Raw genomic sequence first — 20,703 nt, forward strand, 5'->3', positions numbered from 1 at the left:
GACTACTTCTGTAAAAAGAGTACTTGCTACTGGATAAAAATATGAATATCTGAATTATATTTACCTGCAAGATCCTATCATAAGGTCTGACATTGTCACTGCATGCAGCAGGACCACCAGTCCTTACAGCACTGACATATACACCTCTCTCATAAAGTCCATCAGACAGACTAAATCCAAAGTCGTCATAGTCATTGTCTTTGTATAAAGTTACTTTATGTAGTTCTATTGGCGTAGGAGTAAAAATGTCATGCATCTGTTCCTTAATAGTTTTGAATTCTCTTGGGTGTGCCCTTGTTGTCACAGCCATTGTTGTACCTCTTGAATTCATAGTCATCTGTTGTCCGTTAGTATTCCTTTGATTTCCAGCTTTTCCTTGTTTTCCCGAATAGGTGTCACTGTTGATAGTGGTCTCCTCCATCAATTCTTTCAACATATCCGTTTGTCCACACTTCTCTAAATCTTTCAAAGCCTCAGTCCATATATAGTCTTTCATCTTGCGATTGCTGTCTCTCTCTTCCTGGTCTGAACTCATGGCATCTGAACTGCCACATCCCTGTCCACTATGACATGATGTTGATTGTAAATCCCATTCATCGTCCTCCTCACTGTCATCTCCATCATGTGTGACTCTTCTTGAATTTGCTTTAGTTTTCCTGGGTTTTTGAGGCCTTGTAGGCCGGCTCTGTTTCTGTTTCTGAGCAGTTGCCGTCATATTTGCTGCCCTGTTTAGAGTAGAACTCTTCACTGTGTCCCTGTGAGTAGGTTGGTAACTATGGTAACTTTGATAACCTGTATCCATCCCTGAGCCATCCCATGATTCCACAGCACTATCGATGCTGGTCATAGGTGTGCCGCGACGTCCCGATCGTTTACGAGAACCAGTATCATAATGTGTGCGGTCATCAAGTTCTAGGTTGTCATAATCACTCATCACAGCACTGGCACCCTTTAGTAAGTAGAAATTTATAAACTTTATTCAAAATGCATAGATTGTATAAAAAATTCATGACATGGCAATAAAAATAGCAAATACATATGAAGCTGGGGTCACAGTGAAGGGACATGGGCCAGATTGAAGATTTTTCATCTTATTGCGGTTTCATATGAAGAACTGCCTTTATGCTACATGTATTGTACATACTGGGATTAAATCATCACCAGTGACCTCGAGGTCTGTAGCATCACAATGAAGCACACCGAATGAATGATTCAATGATTGCACTGTCAGGATAAGAGAATTTCACATGCATAAACCAGTCAATAATGTAATAGATTTTACCCTGATTTCAAGGCAGAAATCAACATATACATGAGTTTGTAGTATTTGACACTTAGATAAAAATAGTGTCTGACATTGGTCCATGTCCCTTTAACACTGTGGTACTGTTACGCCTTCTGACAACTCATTTTTGATGGAAGGACAGGACCACCACCTTAATTTTGAAATATTCATTTTTTCAAATTTGAAGTCATTTTGATCATATTATTTGCATTTTATTCATTATTTCCTAGAATAACAGTTTCATATGTTTTTGGTCATAGATCTCTTTATAAAATTTTTAATTAAAATTTCATAACTATGTATGTCTCATGCACTTCTTGTAGCTAACAACAAATTTGTGGACGTATCACTTCTGCAAAGGGTTATGGGATATTGCACATTGACCTTTGACATTTATGTGTGAACTATTCACCTTTCATATTACAGTTCAGTTCTGATAGTCATAATACATGTGAGTATTAAATATTTTAGGGTTTGTCCCACAGTTCGTTGACCTATAATTTCATTGGTGGGTGGCACTGCCAATATGGACATCACATGCACCATATCTATGACTATGTCATTGCCACTAGACCGTATAAACTGAAGTATAATATGGTTTACAGACCCAATGAACATATTATTCAAAGACATTGAAATTTCACTCTGTAACAAGTTATGGTATATTGCACATTGTCTTTGACACAACAAGGAATTGTCTGTCTGTAAAGTAAACCCTGTCTTGGCACCCTCACACATCGATCACTCCTTTGGCTGGTGAGGGCAGTGTGACGTGATGTACCTTACAGTTTAGACAAGGAATTGCATTTGACATCCATGGCTATTTTTTCTTAAAAGTGTCTGAACAAAGCCTGTCTTGTCATACTATCTATGTTTTCCCTGATCTAACCTGTCTAAATGAACTCCTTTACTTCATCTAAATTACACCGATCACATCTATCCTTCGTAATTCCTTCTCTAGTCTCTCTAACTTTCTTTGAGATTCATACAAATGTAGGTATACCTACCGGTAAGAAAAATGACAAATAATGTTATGAACTATATAAATATGACAGACACAGTACAAAATATACCAGTCCAGGTAAATGAATATGTGTAGTACCTGACTGTATTACATGTATAGTTCTCTATGACTTAAGTCGCCAAGAGACATAAATATGCTTTGTTACAATGAGCTGTTCAAACTGGTGAGCTGTGTACTCTCCTGTAAATATACCTGGGGGACTGAAAAGATTACTTAGTATGTCATAACTCGGGCTTAAAATGAGGAGTAGTACAGGGCACATAGACTACTTAACATTGTACCTACACTATGGTGGGAGTCTATGAAACTAATCGAAATTCAAGGAGAACTGTAGATGAAACATTTCACTTGGTTACATCTGACTACCAAGCTTAGTAAGTTAAATTCAATACATAACTCATCCTACAGTAATTACAATACTTATCAAAAGCAACACAAGCCGAGTTTATACAGTTTTTTTCTTAATTGGATGTTTATGAAAAATACTAAATCTGCAACAACTGGTCTAACATTATAGTAATATTTATGCACACCTTTGAAGGCATTTAAACTTATCTTTTGGCAATGAAAGAACAGTTGATAGTATGCTTTCCCCGACTGCTTAGTACATTTACATATTAAAATATATTATTACATATGTACCAGAGATTACTTGCACCGGTACGCATTCATACTTGGGGTATTTGCACTGCAGTGCAATTTTTACTGAAAACACTATTGCATACCTGCATGTAAATTGTATGCAAATGATTCCACAATCATTCATTCTACACGAAAGTACGTGATCGTACAGTATGATTTTTATGGAAATTTGCTTTTCGGATAAACATATATAATAATAACAGAACCCTATGTTTGGGTACTCAGGGGTATTTGCATTTGTGCGTGCATCGTTTTCTGCTGAACTTTCATGTTTTCTACAGCACTTTGAAAGTCCGGCTGCAGACAACATCACAAGCACACACCACACTTGCACTCAACACGTCATGGGGTTCTGTCATATTATCAAATCCTTTCCTGAATACCAGGTGTGAGTTTGTGCCTATAGCAAGTAATGATTGCTGCAGTAAGTAGAATACAACAAGTACTTTTTAATATGCGGCAAAAATTACCTACAGAAAATGTATAAACTCAGCTTATGTTATAGACATCATTATAAGTACTCAGCTTATAGCATTATATCCCTGACTGCTCACTGTGTGAATATACCAAAAATATTTAGTCTTAAGAAATGTACTCAATTTTGAATAAAAATTGTCACAACAATTGTAAATGAACATGGACTTTTTCCATGCACTGCTTAAAATATTCTGAAAATTTCAAAACGTGTGATAAAAAGTGTGAACAGTTTCCATTTTTAAAAATGTCATCACAATCACTGAACAGTAATCACAAGGTCTTCTTTACCTCAGTAGCTGTATTCCCAGCAACCCCTTGTCTCTGACTTTTTTGATGGCCTTGTTTACAGATTTTGAGGTTAACAGTGTCCCCTGCTGTTTGTAATAATCGTATTGCTTCTGATAATGGCTGTCCTCGTAGAGTGATACCATTGATTGCTAGAAGAAGATCTCCTACATGGATGGCTCCAGTTCTGGAGTAGACAGTTAGAAATGAAAGCACATTGTTAACATCATGGAAACAAAAATTCTAAAGAAGGCCAATCGGCCAATCCATTTCTGTTAGTCCAGATACAACGATATGATATGACAACTACCAATCTTTCGACCAATCCATTCTCTGTTAGTCAAGACACAACAATATGATATGACAACTGCCTACCTTTTCGGCGAATCCATTCTCTGTTAGTCCAGACACAACGATACAATATGACAACTACCTACACTTCAGCCAATCCATTCACTGTTAGTCCACACACAATGAAACGATATGACAACAGCCTACCTTTCGGCCAATCCATTCTCTGTTAGACCAGACACAACGATATGATATGACAACAGCCTACCTTTCAGCCAAACCATTCTCTGTTAGTCCAGACACAACAATGGGATCCAAAGGTTCCTCTGTTCCTGATATTGTAACTCCTAACGGTCCGCCATGTCGGACAAGTTCTACTGAGTATACTATTGCACCACTGACTGGATCCTCTGTGGAAAGAATACACATAGGAACAACGATATCAACTATGGATTTCCAGCACATGTAGAAACTTGTCTTACACAAAATAAATGCATTATAGCATTTTTAAAGGTACTTGGTAAATATCTACTGTTTCACCTGGCTTCAGACAATGTTTCCAAACTAACATCTACAAATATTTATGTGCACTGAAAAAATGAACTAACATGATTTTTTACATCTCTTGACACAACTTTAAAACACACACCTGAAAAAGTTTCATCTTTTTGCACTCTCAATTTGACAATTTCATCTGCTTGTGATAGGATCTGAGCTGCATCTTCCACTGAGCAATTGTCCAATGGAATTCCATCAATGGCAAGTAATTTATCACCTGGTGACAGGGTACCTGTCCTGTGAAGACAAAAGATTTGACAGAGATTCAATAATTTGATAAATCAGTCTTGAATTACCATTTTTGTCTGCATTGTCAGATAATGTTTTGCGTTAGAATTCTTGAGAGTATATGTACCTTCTTGTATGTTATTTGTTTGTTACAATCACAGCAGACCTAAACCAACATGATTATAATGCTAACCTGGTATGGCTAACTAAAGAGGATAATAAAATTATCCTTCAGAGTAACTATTTTTTATAAGTGTAACTATAAAAGTAATAATATGCATTTATAATGTGCATGTCTACTTGAAAGCTCACAATTATTATCCCCAGCATGGACCTATAACAGCACAGCAGCCCTTTATACTTCCTCAACTCCCTGGGGAGCATACAATATATTACAGCTTCTGTAAGCACATAGGTTTAAATCAATTCACAATGTAACCCTATCCAACAATGAAGAGACATCATATTCAACTCACCTATGAGTGACACTACCCTTCTTTACATGCGAGATAACCAGTGGTTCTCCTGCCTTCCTACGTTTTGGTGCTGTAAAGGTAAGGAAAGAATGTATGAGTTGACATGATTAAAGTACTCAATCTCTTACATCATTATTCTCTTTCATATTATAATGCACTTTCAGGTTTTGAAAATTGTCTATGTCCAAATCAGCTACAATATAATATAGATCACGGTAAAAAGGAACAGACATATTCTTACGACTGAATTCTGGTCAGACTGGTCAACTACCAGTTTGAACTGGAATGGAAACAACACAAAATGAATAAAAAACCACTTACAGCTTATTGTGATTCCCAGACCACCTTCTGTCTTGGGTAATTTAACATGAAATGTACCACTACTTGGAACTACAGATTCTGTAGGTATAAAAATTACAGTAATATCAAATTATTATTTTTCCTGATATACAAAATTCCACATCATCTTAATTAAAAACAAAGGCCTTTTTGTGATGTATTCTAACACACAGTGTTATCATAACTAGGCAAAGCCCATAGGCTCACGCAGGGTAGATTCATTTGTGACCGGCTGCCTCACGATGATATTGTAGATAGTGCCCTCCGCATGAGAATGCGCATAGTATATAGAATGCGTATGCATAGTCAACCACCAAAAAAACATCACATGGTATATAGGATGCGCATGCATGCTAGTCATTGAGTCACTATGCAGCCGCTGGGTGAGCTATTATTTGTAATTGCCTCATTGGAAGAATATACACTAGCTTACGAGAAATGAATTTCATTTTGAAGTCTTTTATATGTTTGTTACTATAATTGATCTTACCTGCTACTTCATATTCTATCTCTAATGTACATTGCTGTCCAGATTCCCTGAGCATCTGATTAGCTTCATCCAATGATCCATCCTCTGTATACACACCATTAATTGATACCACTCTGTCACCAGGTTGTATAACTCCACTCCTAACAAGGTTATAAAATGACAACAAGTACAGATGAGAAGTGACTTTAGTAACTTTCACTTGTATGTCATCATAAATGTTGGTGTCTCAACACTAACATCTGCTGGCCTCTGAAAAGAACCTGCAGGTTTTCCAAGTCCCATATATGTAATTGTGAACTTTGAAAAAAACAAAGCTCATTTTAGATGCCAAATAAATTATTGGTGGTGAACTGAAGAACTTCTCTCCTTGCCTCTCAGCTGAACCACCTGATTCTTCAAATCAAATGATTGGAGGTGAACTAAGGCATATCTCCTTATATCTCAACCGAACCTCCTGATTCTCAGAATCTAACGATTCTTACTTTTCAGCTAAACTTCATGGCTCTAAGCACCCACTGATTAAAGGCAAACTGAAATACACATCCTTACTTCTCAGCCGAACCTCCTGGTTCTAAGAACTCAATACATGGCAAACTGAAGTACATATTCTTACCTTTCAGCTGAACCTCCTGGTTCTAAGAACTCAATAATTGGTGGTGAACTGAGGATCTCAGTCGCAAAGACACCTCCTTGAAGTGAAATACCAAAATCTCTGATTATAGATTCTAATACCACTTTAGTCATCTCTGTCCTGCACACTTGATTGGACGCCAACATACCATTGAAACTCGGACCTGATGTCACAGATGCTGTAAAATGTAATTAACATGATTTAATAATAGAATGGATAGAGTTCAAGTTTGACAGTCTCATCATGTACGCACACACAGTTTCACACAAAGTGTTTTCCTCGTACTCTGTAATGGCAAGCCCATTTCAATCAGCTGGCTTGTCTATTCCTATTTTTGTCTAAATCTGCCATGTAATTTTATACAATGTACTTGATTCATGAAAATAGACATTGGTGAAAAATTATAATGCTTGCTTTCAGAGTCAAAATTTATCCAGAAATTTATCTATAAATATCATAAAAGTCTATGAAATATTACAGTATGGCTGTGTTACAGGTTTAGACACATATCTGCAATTACATTGTGTGATGTTAATGACACGTACTGTAAATGAGTTATATGTACAGTACTTGACTGTATATAAGTCTATTTCAATACAGCTGGCAGTCTGGTTTATGCATTTCAATACAGTGGTGATACTTTCTTGTCATGTGAAGTGTGAGGTGAGCTTTGTTTATACTTCTTCCCTTTCCACAAAACCTCTAAGCACATCACAGTTGATATTATTTGTAAATTCAAGTCAACATCTACGAACCACACAGCTGATTTTAGTAGTTAGGTCATGGTTGTGATTCCCATTATGTTACTGATACAACACAATTCACTTAAGGAAGTTTGACCTGTGGGTCAATCCACCAATTGTACATATCTATAGAAGTCACACAGAGGACAAGGAAACTTACTATACGACTAGAAATTTTAACATATGGGTTTACTTTCATCTAAATTACACACATGGTGGTGTGATTATAAATCTATGCTCCCTCACTGACAGAGTATTGTGATTACTTTTATCACCTGACACAAAGCAGACAGCTGTTTTATAGGACCATCACTTCCTTCAGTGATGACTACCAAACCTCACCCTTGATTAATATACACTTATTGCCTGGCTATGAGGGCACTTATACTATTAACTTATAGATGTCTACCACCCTGAGGGCTTTTATGTAGGAACTATTTCCTGAGGTTGGAAGCTGAGGGAAGGGCCACTAAGCCATACTAGCAAGGTCGACAAAACCTTTATCAAGTCTGTAAAGGTTTTATCATATACCCTATGGAGTATTAAATACAAAAAATTGTTTGCTTCTTTTCGGAGAAAATAATGGTTCAACAATTTGCACAAATGACCTTATTTGGGTGAAGTGTGTTTGTGCGTGATACAGCAAATTATTGCATGAATGTGAGGGGGCTGTCCCCCATGGAGGTGACAAGGATGTGACACAGGGTATATTTACCATTTGAGTTTTGTCTTCTTGGTCGGCCTAATGTACCAGTTCTACTACCTCCTCCTCCTCCTCCAACTCCCCTCCTTCTACTAGTTGTACTTCTCATTGTACCTGTAGTATACACACTGGTAAGACTCGTCTCTCGGATTGATCTTGGTGAGACACTGGCTAAAACTAAGGCTGAAATACAGAGAGTAAAGGCCTTGGTGAGATACTGGCTAAAACTAAGGCTGAAATACAGAGAGTAAAGGTCTTGGTGAGACACTGGCTAAAACTAAGGCTGAAATACAGAGAGTAAAGGTCTTGGTGAGACACTGGCTAAAACTAAGACTGAAATACAGAGAGTAAAGGCCTTGGTGAGACACTGGCTAAAACTAAGGCTGAAATACAGGCGTAAATACATAGGCTAAAACCAATGTTGGAATACACAAAGTAAAAGTCTTGATAAGACATCGACTATAGCTACTAAGGCTGAAATACACAGATAAAGTTTTCAGTGGTACTTTTAGAGAAAACACAAATTTAATGATACTTACATGAATTGACTTCAGGGATTGTTCTAAACCTGGGCAGTATCTGACTGATGGGTAAAATTTCCAGCTTGATTTGATCCGAAGAATTGAGTAAGAATTGTGATGCTTCAGCTACGGTCATCTGGGATGTGTCTATACCATCAATAGTTCGTATTTCATCTCCTACATGTAGGGCACCACACCTAAGGGAGATAATGAACAAGACATACTTACATTGTCTTTAGCATTACTATAGTTTACAATGTTTGACCTCACTATGAATGTGTTGCATGGTGGATGATTTGTACAATTGCAGGGTAAGTAATTTCTTGACAAAATGGTGGTCACTGTCAGCATTTTGAGTGAAGTTGTATGACAATAGTATGAAAAGACATCAGACAGCAATCCTTACAGGATGTAGCACTATCACTAGAAACTACCAAAACTTTTACTGTAAAGAATAGACTGGCACCAATCCCCTGGGAATGTCATATTCTTCAAATACTTTGAGATTGTCATTTTTAGCTTTGTAAAGAAAAATGTCCTCAGCTTAAATCCCCCCCCCCCCCCCCCCCCAGTTACTAATAGTCTCCCAAGGAGTCTATGAATTCACTAGTCTGGATGCCAACGTGGTTTCTAACTAAAGTGGAGGTGAGTGGAAGTGTAAATGGTAATGATACTGTATAGGAACTAGACTATGAATTCACCTGACTGTTTTGCAATCAATTTGTCTCGTTATTATTTCAGTCGAAAGAACACAGTTGTGTTTTTAAGAAATATATTTTATTTTTAATGTAAAGAATAAAAAAAGCCTGGAGACTTGAGCAAGTCTAAGTACAAGATGACAATGTGTTATAAACAAATTATTACACAACTGTTTCCATATTCTGAGTACCGATACCCCTACCATAGGCCAGTAGTAATTGCTATAACAGTTCCTCACAGTCTAACAGGGAGAATGATTAACACACTCTGAGTCCTGGTTGAATTTGGTTCTTACCTGTCAGCAATACTGGCTGGTTTGATACCATCAATAACAATAGCAGTTTTTCCTCCACTGGTTATAGAACTAAGTGTGACACCAAGATTGGTACCAGGTGTTTTAGCAACTTCCACCAATAATGGACCAGTAGCATTGGTTACAGCATCTACAAGGACACAAATAGAGGAACCAATGTTATCTGATGAAAATTTGAAATTTGTTGAGGAATGGAGAGAACTTATATGCTCTTTATTGTTCGGTTCACCTGTTCAATATCAATGTATTTCAGCCAATATTTCAGTACATAATTTGTCACATTTTATTAGTTTTTAACATTTCTAGTTATAACGATCAATCAAGATTACTTTTCATGTTCTAGGTTCTTTGGCCGAGCAAATATAGTTTCCATTATTTCCAAGCTACACTAACCAATCAAATTCAGTTTTTCATCAGTTTCTCTTGGTGCATTGTCCAATCAAGTTTAGTTTTCATGTTTTCAGGCTACATTGACCAATCAAATTTAGTTTTCATCCTTTCAGGCTACATTGACCAATCACATCTTGTGCTCATAAGTATCATGGTACACTGACCAATCAAGATTTGACAAATCTATAAGAAAACTGGTAAAATGATTGACAATGAAAGGTGATGAATGGCTGACCAATCACAACTCTGTAGATGTTTCAGTTGGCACCAAGGTACTAGTAAGTACAGGATACATTACATAACAACCATGCAGTACTACTATAATACAAGATAAAGCCTTGCACTGGGAGGAAAAGGCAAGTTATTTGGTACTTTTACAATTGACTGAATGGCAACTACATATATATATCGAGTGCCTTAATTATCAAGACTGTGTATAACAATGGGATACTATGGGAAAGCACTATTACAGCATGCATTGAAATATCTCTCAAATCTAAATGAGACTGTAAGTCATAAGATAAGGGGCAACATCAATCCCTCTTTTTACTATCTTGATCAACACATTGACTTCACTTTCATTTTATATATAACGGAACATCAATCAGTCTTCTTAGTTAGCTAGCTCAACACGTTAACTTCAGTCTCATTTGAAATTTGTTAAAAGACTAAATGGTCTAAAACTAGAAAGTCAATAAATTTCCAATCTTGCATTTAAAAAAAAACATCTCTATGTATCTGTTTATAATGACATCAAGGAGTATCCTTTGTCTTGGTGTTATTCTTTCTTTTATTTCCATCTTTAACATCATACCTTGCCACACGTATATGTTACAAACTATACAGGTGTGACCTGGTAGTGATACATTAGAAATCTTTACAACACACACAATTCTCCAGGTTGTGGTGTTACAGGGATACAGATGAATGCAAAGAATGTGACATTAGTATCATGTAATTTCATGTGATGAGGTGCAGAAAAAGTGACAAACAATTCATAATTTCAATAATTCGAGGACTCCCTAGGTGATGTACCAGAGAACACTAAGTTATGCAGCAGTAATCATCTCAAGACTGAGGATTGGCCAACTTATCCTATATGAGTACATGTATGACATTTTGAAGGAAGCTAGGGAGTTACAGTTGAGGTTTGTTTAGTGTTCAACTTAATAACTAGGGAGATTGAAATAAACTTTTTAAAAGAAGTTGGGGAGTTAAATCGAGGTATGTTAGTCTTCAACTTGTTGAAGGAACCTGGGGAGTAAGTGTTTAACATTTTGAAAGAGGCTGGGGAGTTAAAAGTCACACATATTTTTTCTGAGTGTTTTCCACCCTAGCTTATTTGCACTAAATCACAGCTGACAACTATAGTATAAATCTACTATGTGCTTGTTGTTACCAAGTCATAATTGTGTAAGTAAGAAAAACAAACTGTAACTTTTACATTACATATCTATACCTTAAAGTCATGCACTACACAATGGAAAAGCTGCATAACTTAAGAACAGCTAATACAACTTGCTACTGAATGCAATAGTTGTACTGTGTTCTCGATATTACCTGTGATCTGGTCAACCCAATCCTGTTGATGTGTTATTATAGTAGAAATGCAGCATGCAACAAAGTTGACAATACACAGTGTTAGTGATGGACATGAAAACAAAGAAATGAAGGTTTACCCAGATATTGGTATGTGATAGAAACAGTGTGATCACCTTTGACCTGATACTGTCCACTCTCTAGGGGAATAAGAATGACAATAGGGAGAGAGAAGTGATTGGAGTGGATAATGACATGTTAGAACATATACAATGCTTCTGTTAATGTGACACTGTATGGAAAGACTGTGTACCAATGTATGAATCTGACAATTAGAAATATAACCAATACATCAATCAATCAATCAATTATTTTGATTGATTGATTGATTGAACCAATACATACAACATAATTTGATAAGCGGAGAGTTTTTGACCACAAACTGTCGTCAGTCTTGTTCACTTTTTGATAGATGGTGCTGTTAAACTGAGATCCTTTGACTGAAAAATGTCAGTCTTGTTAACTCTGTGAAAAATGGCACGGTTTATTATGTATGAATCTTTTATGGGGTTTTATTTCTGTCACTACACAAAACTAATCTTCTGCCTTCAATAGAGGATATGTCACTTTAACAGACACATTTTGTGATCAGTTTTTAGGCTTGGCAATACTTGTCAAAATAAGTGTAGCTATGGGACAGGTGGCATTGTTTCAAAATGAATTTTTTGTACAATGATTTTTGTACATAGGACGATGTAAGATTCACTTATGGAGCATCTTGAAAATCATCTTGTCAATAAATGGTATTACAATGCAGAATATTTAATTTACTACTATATGAATGAAGACATGCTTGACAACACAGACAAATAACATGTACTGAAATGTTGAGTGGTATAGACATTGAGATTGAAATAGTAGTCAGTATGTCAACTTTGTTTTCCATGGAATGTATGGAAGACATTATCAATTGGATATGTATGAGGTGTGATAGACAATTTAACCTTTCTTGTAAACTGAGAAATGTTCAATTTAAGCTACACAGTTTTGACTTTATGCATTAAGATGTAAAGACTACAGATAAGGTATATTAACAAGTGTGAAAATCACACCATTCAGTACGATATTTTCTGCTAAATAAAGGAGAAGGGATGAAGTGTATAAATTCACAAAACATACAATTGGTGAGTTTATTACTGACAGAGACGATATAATTTGGACAATGTCTGGATAAACAATACTGGTCAACAAGAGTGTTTATAATGTTATAAATTAGAATGAAAAGACAAGAATGACTCTGTATCATGGCATGACATTCAATAGTGGCAGATGTTTGGTGAAATGTATCTGATTTAGTGAAAGTGAGGGCATAGGCCCACTACAAGATCTATGGCCACAGCATCTATGAGAGCATCTCAGACGATCTTATCTCATATTTTCAATCAGTAAAGTTGAAAATGTCTCATTTTCTTCCATAGACTGGTGGGAAATGATACTATCGGTATACTCAGTTGCTATGATACCATGTATTAGCTAAAGTAAAACCAGAGATAACACAATGGCATTTCTCTACCCTTATTTGGATAAAGTATAGTCACTTTCTTTAGAACAACAATTTTGTGAAGTTTGAAACTCCATGGGAAGAGAGATTTTACCAGCTAGGATGTATTATTTTGTTTTGATGTTGATAAATATCTGTGTCTCTTTCCGAAATGTTACTCTAATTTCATTGAATGGCTATGAACAGAAACTGTGATGAAATCAATATCTGGCTGTCTGGTTGGTGACAAGTCTCACAGACTTTACAACACTGGGCTTTGGTATTGACCATTTATCTACCCTTGGCTTGGTGATAAAGAAGGATTCTACACAGAAAATATAAGTAAGTGTTGTAAACGTTCTCCATAAATTTGTTTTTGAGAAATCCTGAGCTCAAACCTACCACTCTACAGGCCTGGGGGAAAGAACCTGTAAAATTGAGAGCTTTGATGTTTTACGGTTGAAAAGATGAATTATAGAAAGGTATTCAAAAATCTCTGGTGTGCCATCTTATTTCTAGTTTAATCAATTTACTCTGCACAAATCTCAACTACTAATTTTCTTATCAGTGACTACTTAGATTTACTGTAAAATTGACATTGCTATGGTCTTATCTCATCAATGATTTATAAATAGACTAGACATACCCATGATAGAGACATCGTATTCTATCATCATAACAGCATTGTGACCACTTTGTTTTAGTGCTGCTGTAGCTTCTGCATGTGTTGCATTGGTTAAACTGATTCCATCAACTGACAACAAGCGGTCTCCAACTTTTAGTGTTCCTTCCCTGTATAATGCACAAACAAGGAAGACAAAACAATATATTTTATCAAGGTAGCCATTTCAGCAAATTCTGATACCCTCAACTGACATCTTTATTTTGCCAAAAAGAGATACTGTAAATTTATTGTATGACTGTATGACATCTACATACAAAACAGTTCAATTCCAAATACAAAAATATGGTTGACTTTATCATTCCCTGGTATTGTTTCACTAAAATATCTTTCCTATTAAAGCAAACAATATTATTCAATGCCTTACCTGTCAGCAGATCCACCTGACCTGATATGGCAGATAGTTAAGGGTCGGATTTTACTTTCATCATTGCATATACCTCCTCTGACCACAAAACCAAAACTGTTGCTCTCTTTAGCCAATGTTAATTCTACTGCCTTAGACATCACATTAATTCCATTTTCAAAAGCTGAAAAAATAAAATAAAGAATATTCATTTTGTATCGTGATTGTCAGAATAGACTGTCATAATGCAGATCCTTCATTGATTCATGCAATTTATCAGAAAGTAGGCACAACTCTGAAGAAGGGGAGATCTCCATGCTTTTAGTTTTCATTATTATGTGCTATATTAATAAGCCTTGACTTAAAGGGTCAGTTCCTATTTGGATTAAAATTTAGGTATGAAAAACAATCATCTGGCATAGCAAATAGAAAAAGTTGGTCCAGAACAAAAGAATAATCCTATGTATTCCTCCTGCCTCCACTGATAAGATAACACTAATGTGAGAACCTGGGATTGAATCACAGGCTTTAATAACGGATACTAGTCTATGCAGTCAGGTTATAACCTGCAGAAGTGCCAGCAAAGATTAAGAAGTGTACTTGAAAATAGTGGTCACACTGAACTCACACTCAGCCAAAATGAAACATTTCAGAACATTTTTTTTTAGATATTTGTAATAAAGATCCCATGTGGAAAATATCAAAGTATTAACTTGGTAAGCAAGCACAAAATATGAGCATCAAGTTACTGGTACTTACGAGTTGGAGGTAGTTCATAATCAATTTCCAGTGTGACTCTTTCACCAGCATTCTTTAACAAATTGATAATCTCGTCATGTTTTAGGTTGGTTGTCCTTATACCATTGACAGATGAGATAATATCACCAGTAAGTAGTGAATCACTTCTCTGTGCTATACCACCGGCTCTCAAATTAGACACCCATGGCTTACTGTCTTTGTCAACACCCCCTGATATGCAAAGAATATGACAAATAAAAAAAAATATTAACATCATACATTTCCTAGGATTTCCTAACACAATAGCATTCTAATTTCATTTTCATTGCCTTGTTCATTGTTTTATACTACATGTATCTATATATTTTCACAATTTTACACTATCTATGTACATGCAAGCATTACATGGATATTTCAGGGTGGTTTTGGGAGGCACTAAAAAAAAGAGATCCAAGTTAGTAAGCTCAAACCTACTACTCTACAGGCCTGGGGCAAGAACCCTGTAAAATTGAGAGCTTTGATGTTTTACTTTTGAAAAGTTGAGTTATACATGTAGAAGGTATTCAAAAATCTCTGCACATAATTTTTTACAGCTACATTTGAATTGCAATGGTTACAGTGTATATCCTGTATGTCTGGTAATGCATTTTATTTTCAAGGATAGGTTTGGTAATTTTGTTTTTGAAGGACATGGTGGCCCTGAAATAAGAGTTGCCTGGTTTGTTTCAAGTGTCTTGACAGTAACCAATCACTCATTTGGAATACTGATCTTAGAGACTAGACTCTTATAGTCTCTGGTTAAAAATAGGAATATTCATCGCCAAACTCTCTACAGCTGAAAAGTGTCTAATGTAATGTTTTCTGTTGAAGTGAAATGACTTATTTGATACTATGACTGATATAGACTGCAAGATATGTCATGTCGTTCCACCCTTACCAGGGTTGACCGATGTGTGAGGGCACCCCATCATGGCGTACCTTACAGACTATACTTTGGTACTCTATGGATAATGCTGTGAAATGTAATTTGGATTTCTATATAATTATGCAGAAAAGGTACTACACTAAGTCTCAATACAGCTGTCTAAAACACTAAAATCATAACAGTTTGGATACAATGCTTGATTTTTATCAATAAACAAATAAAACTGACAAGGACAGAATAGAAATAAAGATTTTCAAAATGTACTACAAAGTCTGGTAACGCAAGTATTTTTTCTTTCCTTTTTTTATTTATTCTGATATCATTTTCTGTGCTCATTGTTTTTATTTGTTAATAGACAACTTGCTAAGTGGGTTATTATAGAAACATTCTATCTTATCTTTGATTTGACTTGAATTTCACTAATTATCCAAACCATACAAACAAAGGCCAGCAAATACAAACACTTTTCATACATTCTTTCATGGTCTCCATCACAATCAATTAAGTTCTGATAGAAACAAGATAAAAGTCAAGATGGTGAAATTGAATCCATCTGGTTTTACAACATGTTTTCAGTGGGAATGTACACTAACAACAGCTCACAAAAAATCTGTATAACGCATTAAACTTGACATTGAATACCTGCTATAGTGAGTCCAAGGCCTTTGCCTTCTCTCTTGATGAGATCCACAATCACTTTTCCCTTCCGTTCCTCTACAATACATGAAAATAGAAACCAGATTAGGAGTTGCTATACCCAGGTGACAATACCAGAAAAGAATATAAATAAACAAACATGAAAGCTGATTTATTGTGGGATATTTTTGGTTGATTTAATACTTTGTCCCTACACTGACCTTGAAGGTTGAGTGAAGAATAACAGATATATTTACAGAAAGAAATCCCTGAATTCCCCAAGACTTAGGCGCAACTATAACAACAATGTCTCTATTCTTTCTCAGCCTATGAAGTCCATATTGCATACAGTGGGTGGTTAGACAATGTACTAAAAGATGTACATAACTGTGTTTTCACACTGTATTTAACATGCAGTGCATATTTAAAAATGTAATTTTCCAAACTTTGTTTCTTTGACATTTGTAGGACTAACAATGACAAAAAATATATGTTTAAATTATTTAATCATCTATTTAGTAAATTATATACAAGAACCAGAGAAAAAGAAAAAAAAACAAGTCTTCATCAAAGACAAATATCCCAAACAACTTTCTACTTACATATGGTGGCCATTCAGTTAAACTATAAGTGATGTAGATATTAAACTATAGTATCTGACAGTTGTGTCAGGTTTGTTTGAAAATTGGCATGTGTCACAATGTTCAACACAGATGACCCTATAGGGCACAGCCCTGCATTAAATGGTGTTTTACTAGATCCTACCACACATTGGTAACTGAATTAATTACTGTGTTAAAGTCATTTTGTATATCTTGTAGAAAGTAAAAGGGTGAAATGTGGGTAAATGAAAAGATGTGGCTGGCTGCATACTACTCTTGAATTCAGCACATGCATGTCAGCTGTGTAAACATACACTTTGAACACTTTCAGTTATCTGACATTGAACATAGGGGTCTAGGTCAAAGTCTCATTAGAAACTCAATATGGATAATATGGGTGTAGATGCTCAAGTGAGGTCCATTAAGCTTGAGAGTTGGTATGCAAAATCTCAATTTTGCAACAAATATGGCCGCCATTTGGTCCTTACCTTGAAGGTCACAAAAAAGTGATGTGCATATGTGGACTACTGTATCTGACATTTGTGCCAGGTTTGCTTGGAATTGGCCCATACATGTCAGATGTGTACATACACTTTGAACACTTATTATTTGCCTTTGACCATAGGGGTCAAGGTCAAAGTCTTATTAGAAAGCTCATCATAGATAATTTAAGGTTCCCAATTAGTGAGTAGAATGTGAAATTTAACAACATATATGGCCGCCATTCGGCCATATTTGATTTAGGTGCAAATCAAAGTGAAGTGCATATGTCTCACATAGTATGTTACCTTTGTGTCGGATATGAGGGTGCGTGCACACATATGCACGGACAGAACCCAACGTATAAGCCCCATCTGAGCAGTGCCCGCTGAGGGCTAAAACACAGAGCAATGCAAAGCAAAGAAACTGGGAGATAAAAATCTATGTTCACTCTTTCCATAAAAGGAATAATACAGTTTTTTACATAACACTAAAGTCTAAAAGTTAAAACATTTGCAAATACAACACATACATGCATGTACATCTTGTGTAAAAAACTATATGATGTCTACTGAAATACATAAATCTACATCTACAGATCTGCAGACATACAAGTGTGCTACCCATAAAGAAGGTCTTAAGAGTCAGTGATTTCAAGCAGGAAATGGTTTGGACAAGGACAGGCACTTTGAAATTATCATCCAACATTAACACTGTAATGGCTACAACAGCTACTTACCACAAATACTTTCCCTTCTGTTTTGTTGGACATCATTGTCATCTTCCATAGGAGGAGGCTCATGACTGGATCTTTTCCGAACTGATCCAGAATCTGTTGGAAAAACAGAGATAAGAATTATTAATATTAGTATGGCGGCTATTGAAATTTTTCAAGAAACAAAAATAATTAATATTGAAATTTCACATTTTTTATTTCGCAACTGATCAGGATTTTACCTTTGCTCAAATAAACCATTTCCATCGTAATTTGCATATATACAAATTGCAATGTACACTAAATCAGTATACTATGTTTTATGTTATAAATCATATTTACTAGTAACTTTTCTTTCCAGGATTTTTTCAAATACATTATACATGTATGAACATTTAATCAAAAGATGAATTATCAGCTTTGTAGAAAATTGCAAATGATATGATCATTTTTGTACTATTATCAGTATACTTATTAAATAATCAAGTTTATTCTAAGTTTTTTTCTATCAGACATATTTGAGTGGGTCAAGCCATCTGGTTTAGAGTACAGATATCAGTATTCTTATACCACCCACATTTCATGAGCTAGATTTGAGTTTAGTCACTGATGTTGGATACTTCATATGGATACTGAACACTACCGTGCGAGTATATACATGTACATGTATATTAGAGGTAGATACACATGTACATATTACACTTCACATTTGTGAGTATATTTATTATATATACAAAACAGTGTATCAGATGATCTATATTGTACTGTACTGTACTTTACGATACCATACTATACTGTACACTGTACTGAATGGTAGTATACTGTACTGTATTGTATTGTATTGTATTGTATTGTACTGTACTGTACCATACTACTGTACACTGTACTGAATTGTAGTATACTGTACTGTATTGTATTGTATTGTATTGTACTGTACTGTACTGTATCGTACTACTGTACACTGTACTGAATGGTAGTATACTGTACTGTACTGTATTGTATTGTATTGTATTGTACTGTACTGTACTGTACCATACTACTGTACACTGTACTGAATTGTAGTATACTGTACTGTATTGTATTGTATTGTATTGTACTGTACTGTACTGTATCGTACTACTGTACACTGTACTGAATGGTAGTATACTGTACTGTACTGTACTGTACTGTACTGTACTGTACTGTACTGTACTGTACCATACTACTGTACACTGTACTGAATGGTAGTATACTGTACTGTACTGTACTGTACTGTACTGCACTGTATCGTACTACTGTACACTGTACTGAATTGTAGTATACTGTACTGTACTGTACTGAATGGTAGTATACTGTACTGTACTGTACTGTACTGTACTGCACTGTATCGTACTACTGTACACTGTACTGAATTGTAGTATACTGTACTGTACTGTACTGTACTGTACTGCACTGTATCGTACTACTGTACACTGTACTGAATGGTAGTATACTGTACTGTACTGTACTGTACTGCACTGTATCGTACTACTGTACACTGTACTGAATGGTAGTATACTGTACTGTACTGTACTGTATTGTATTGTACTGTACTGTACCATACTACTGTACACTGTACTGAATTGTAGTATACTGTAGTGCACTGTACTGCACCCAGCTCCTCCTCTAAGAATCCCCCAAGGTGTACAAGGTACACACTGACCAGGCTGCCATTACTTCTCTTTATGTTTACATGCATTGCTGATAAACAATCAGAAGATAACTACTATTATTTCAGCCTGAATGGTAAATGTTTAAATACCCTTCTACCCCCAAGAATAACTTTCAACTCCCACAGGTACAAGATATACCAAGTGGCAGTTTATAAACATTGCATTGCACAATCAGAAGACATGTAGTAACCTTTCAACCTGAATGGTACATGCATGATACCCCCTACATGCACCAGATACATTGCTTGCCATTGTCAGCATGAAATGTATGAACTATAAAGTTATATTCCTTATCTATCACACACCATATCAAATTAGGGCCACACAAATGTCATACATATCACTCAAGCAGTTTTGAAATTTGAAACATGCATGATGTAACAGGACATCATGGACAACAATATTTAACACACATGTCTATGTTGGTAGAAATCTAACATCATAAACGTCACTATACACTGGGTTTGTGATAATCATTAATTCAAATTTTTTGGGGGGTTCTGGAAATTGTTCCAGTCAATTTTCTTTTTATGCAGACAAATGAATACACACAAAAAACACATACAATTCTAAAGAAATCCATTCATGTTTGATGGCTATATTGTACGCTTCATACATGTACATTTGTATGATGGAATTGTCAAGGCTTTCCCAGTCAGTCCACAGGCTATTCCGGAATCACCCATGCCTGACAACATAGCACCTGGAGACTCT

The 20,703-nt window shown here is 35.7% G+C and overlaps 1 protein-coding gene across 1 annotated transcript in view; it reads right to left on the bottom strand.

The window, feature by feature from the left end:
* LOC144450145 (glutamate receptor-interacting protein 1-like) overlaps positions 1–20,703 on the bottom strand; it is a 40,214-nt gene that overhangs the window by 1,303 nt on the left and 18,208 nt on the right. The window contains exons 2-17 of the mRNA XM_078140751.1: positions 18,323–18,415; positions 16,508–16,579; positions 14,962–15,171; positions 14,224–14,386; positions 13,821–13,966; positions 9,688–9,835; positions 8,712–8,890; positions 8,185–8,355; positions 6,709–6,904; positions 6,096–6,235; positions 5,588–5,665; positions 5,267–5,336; positions 4,654–4,799; positions 4,273–4,414; positions 3,717–3,900; positions 65–973 (exon numbers count right to left, since the gene is read on the bottom strand). Coding sequence (XP_077996877.1) covers positions 65–973; positions 3,717–3,900; positions 4,273–4,414; positions 4,654–4,799; positions 5,267–5,336; positions 5,588–5,665; positions 6,096–6,235; positions 6,709–6,904; positions 8,185–8,355; positions 8,712–8,890; positions 9,688–9,835; positions 13,821–13,966; positions 14,224–14,386; positions 14,962–15,171; positions 16,508–16,579; positions 18,323–18,415 — 3,047 coding nt within the window. The remainder of the gene's footprint in view (positions 1–64; positions 974–3,716; positions 3,901–4,272; positions 4,415–4,653; positions 4,800–5,266; positions 5,337–5,587; positions 5,666–6,095; positions 6,236–6,708; positions 6,905–8,184; positions 8,356–8,711; positions 8,891–9,687; positions 9,836–13,820; positions 13,967–14,223; positions 14,387–14,961; positions 15,172–16,507; positions 16,580–18,322; positions 18,416–20,703) is intronic.

The sequence above is a fragment of the Glandiceps talaboti genome, chromosome 1 (genome assembly GCF_964340395.1).
Source record: "Glandiceps talaboti chromosome 1, keGlaTala1.1, whole genome shotgun sequence".
Lineage (NCBI taxonomy): Eukaryota > Metazoa > Hemichordata > Enteropneusta > Spengelidae > Glandiceps > Glandiceps talaboti.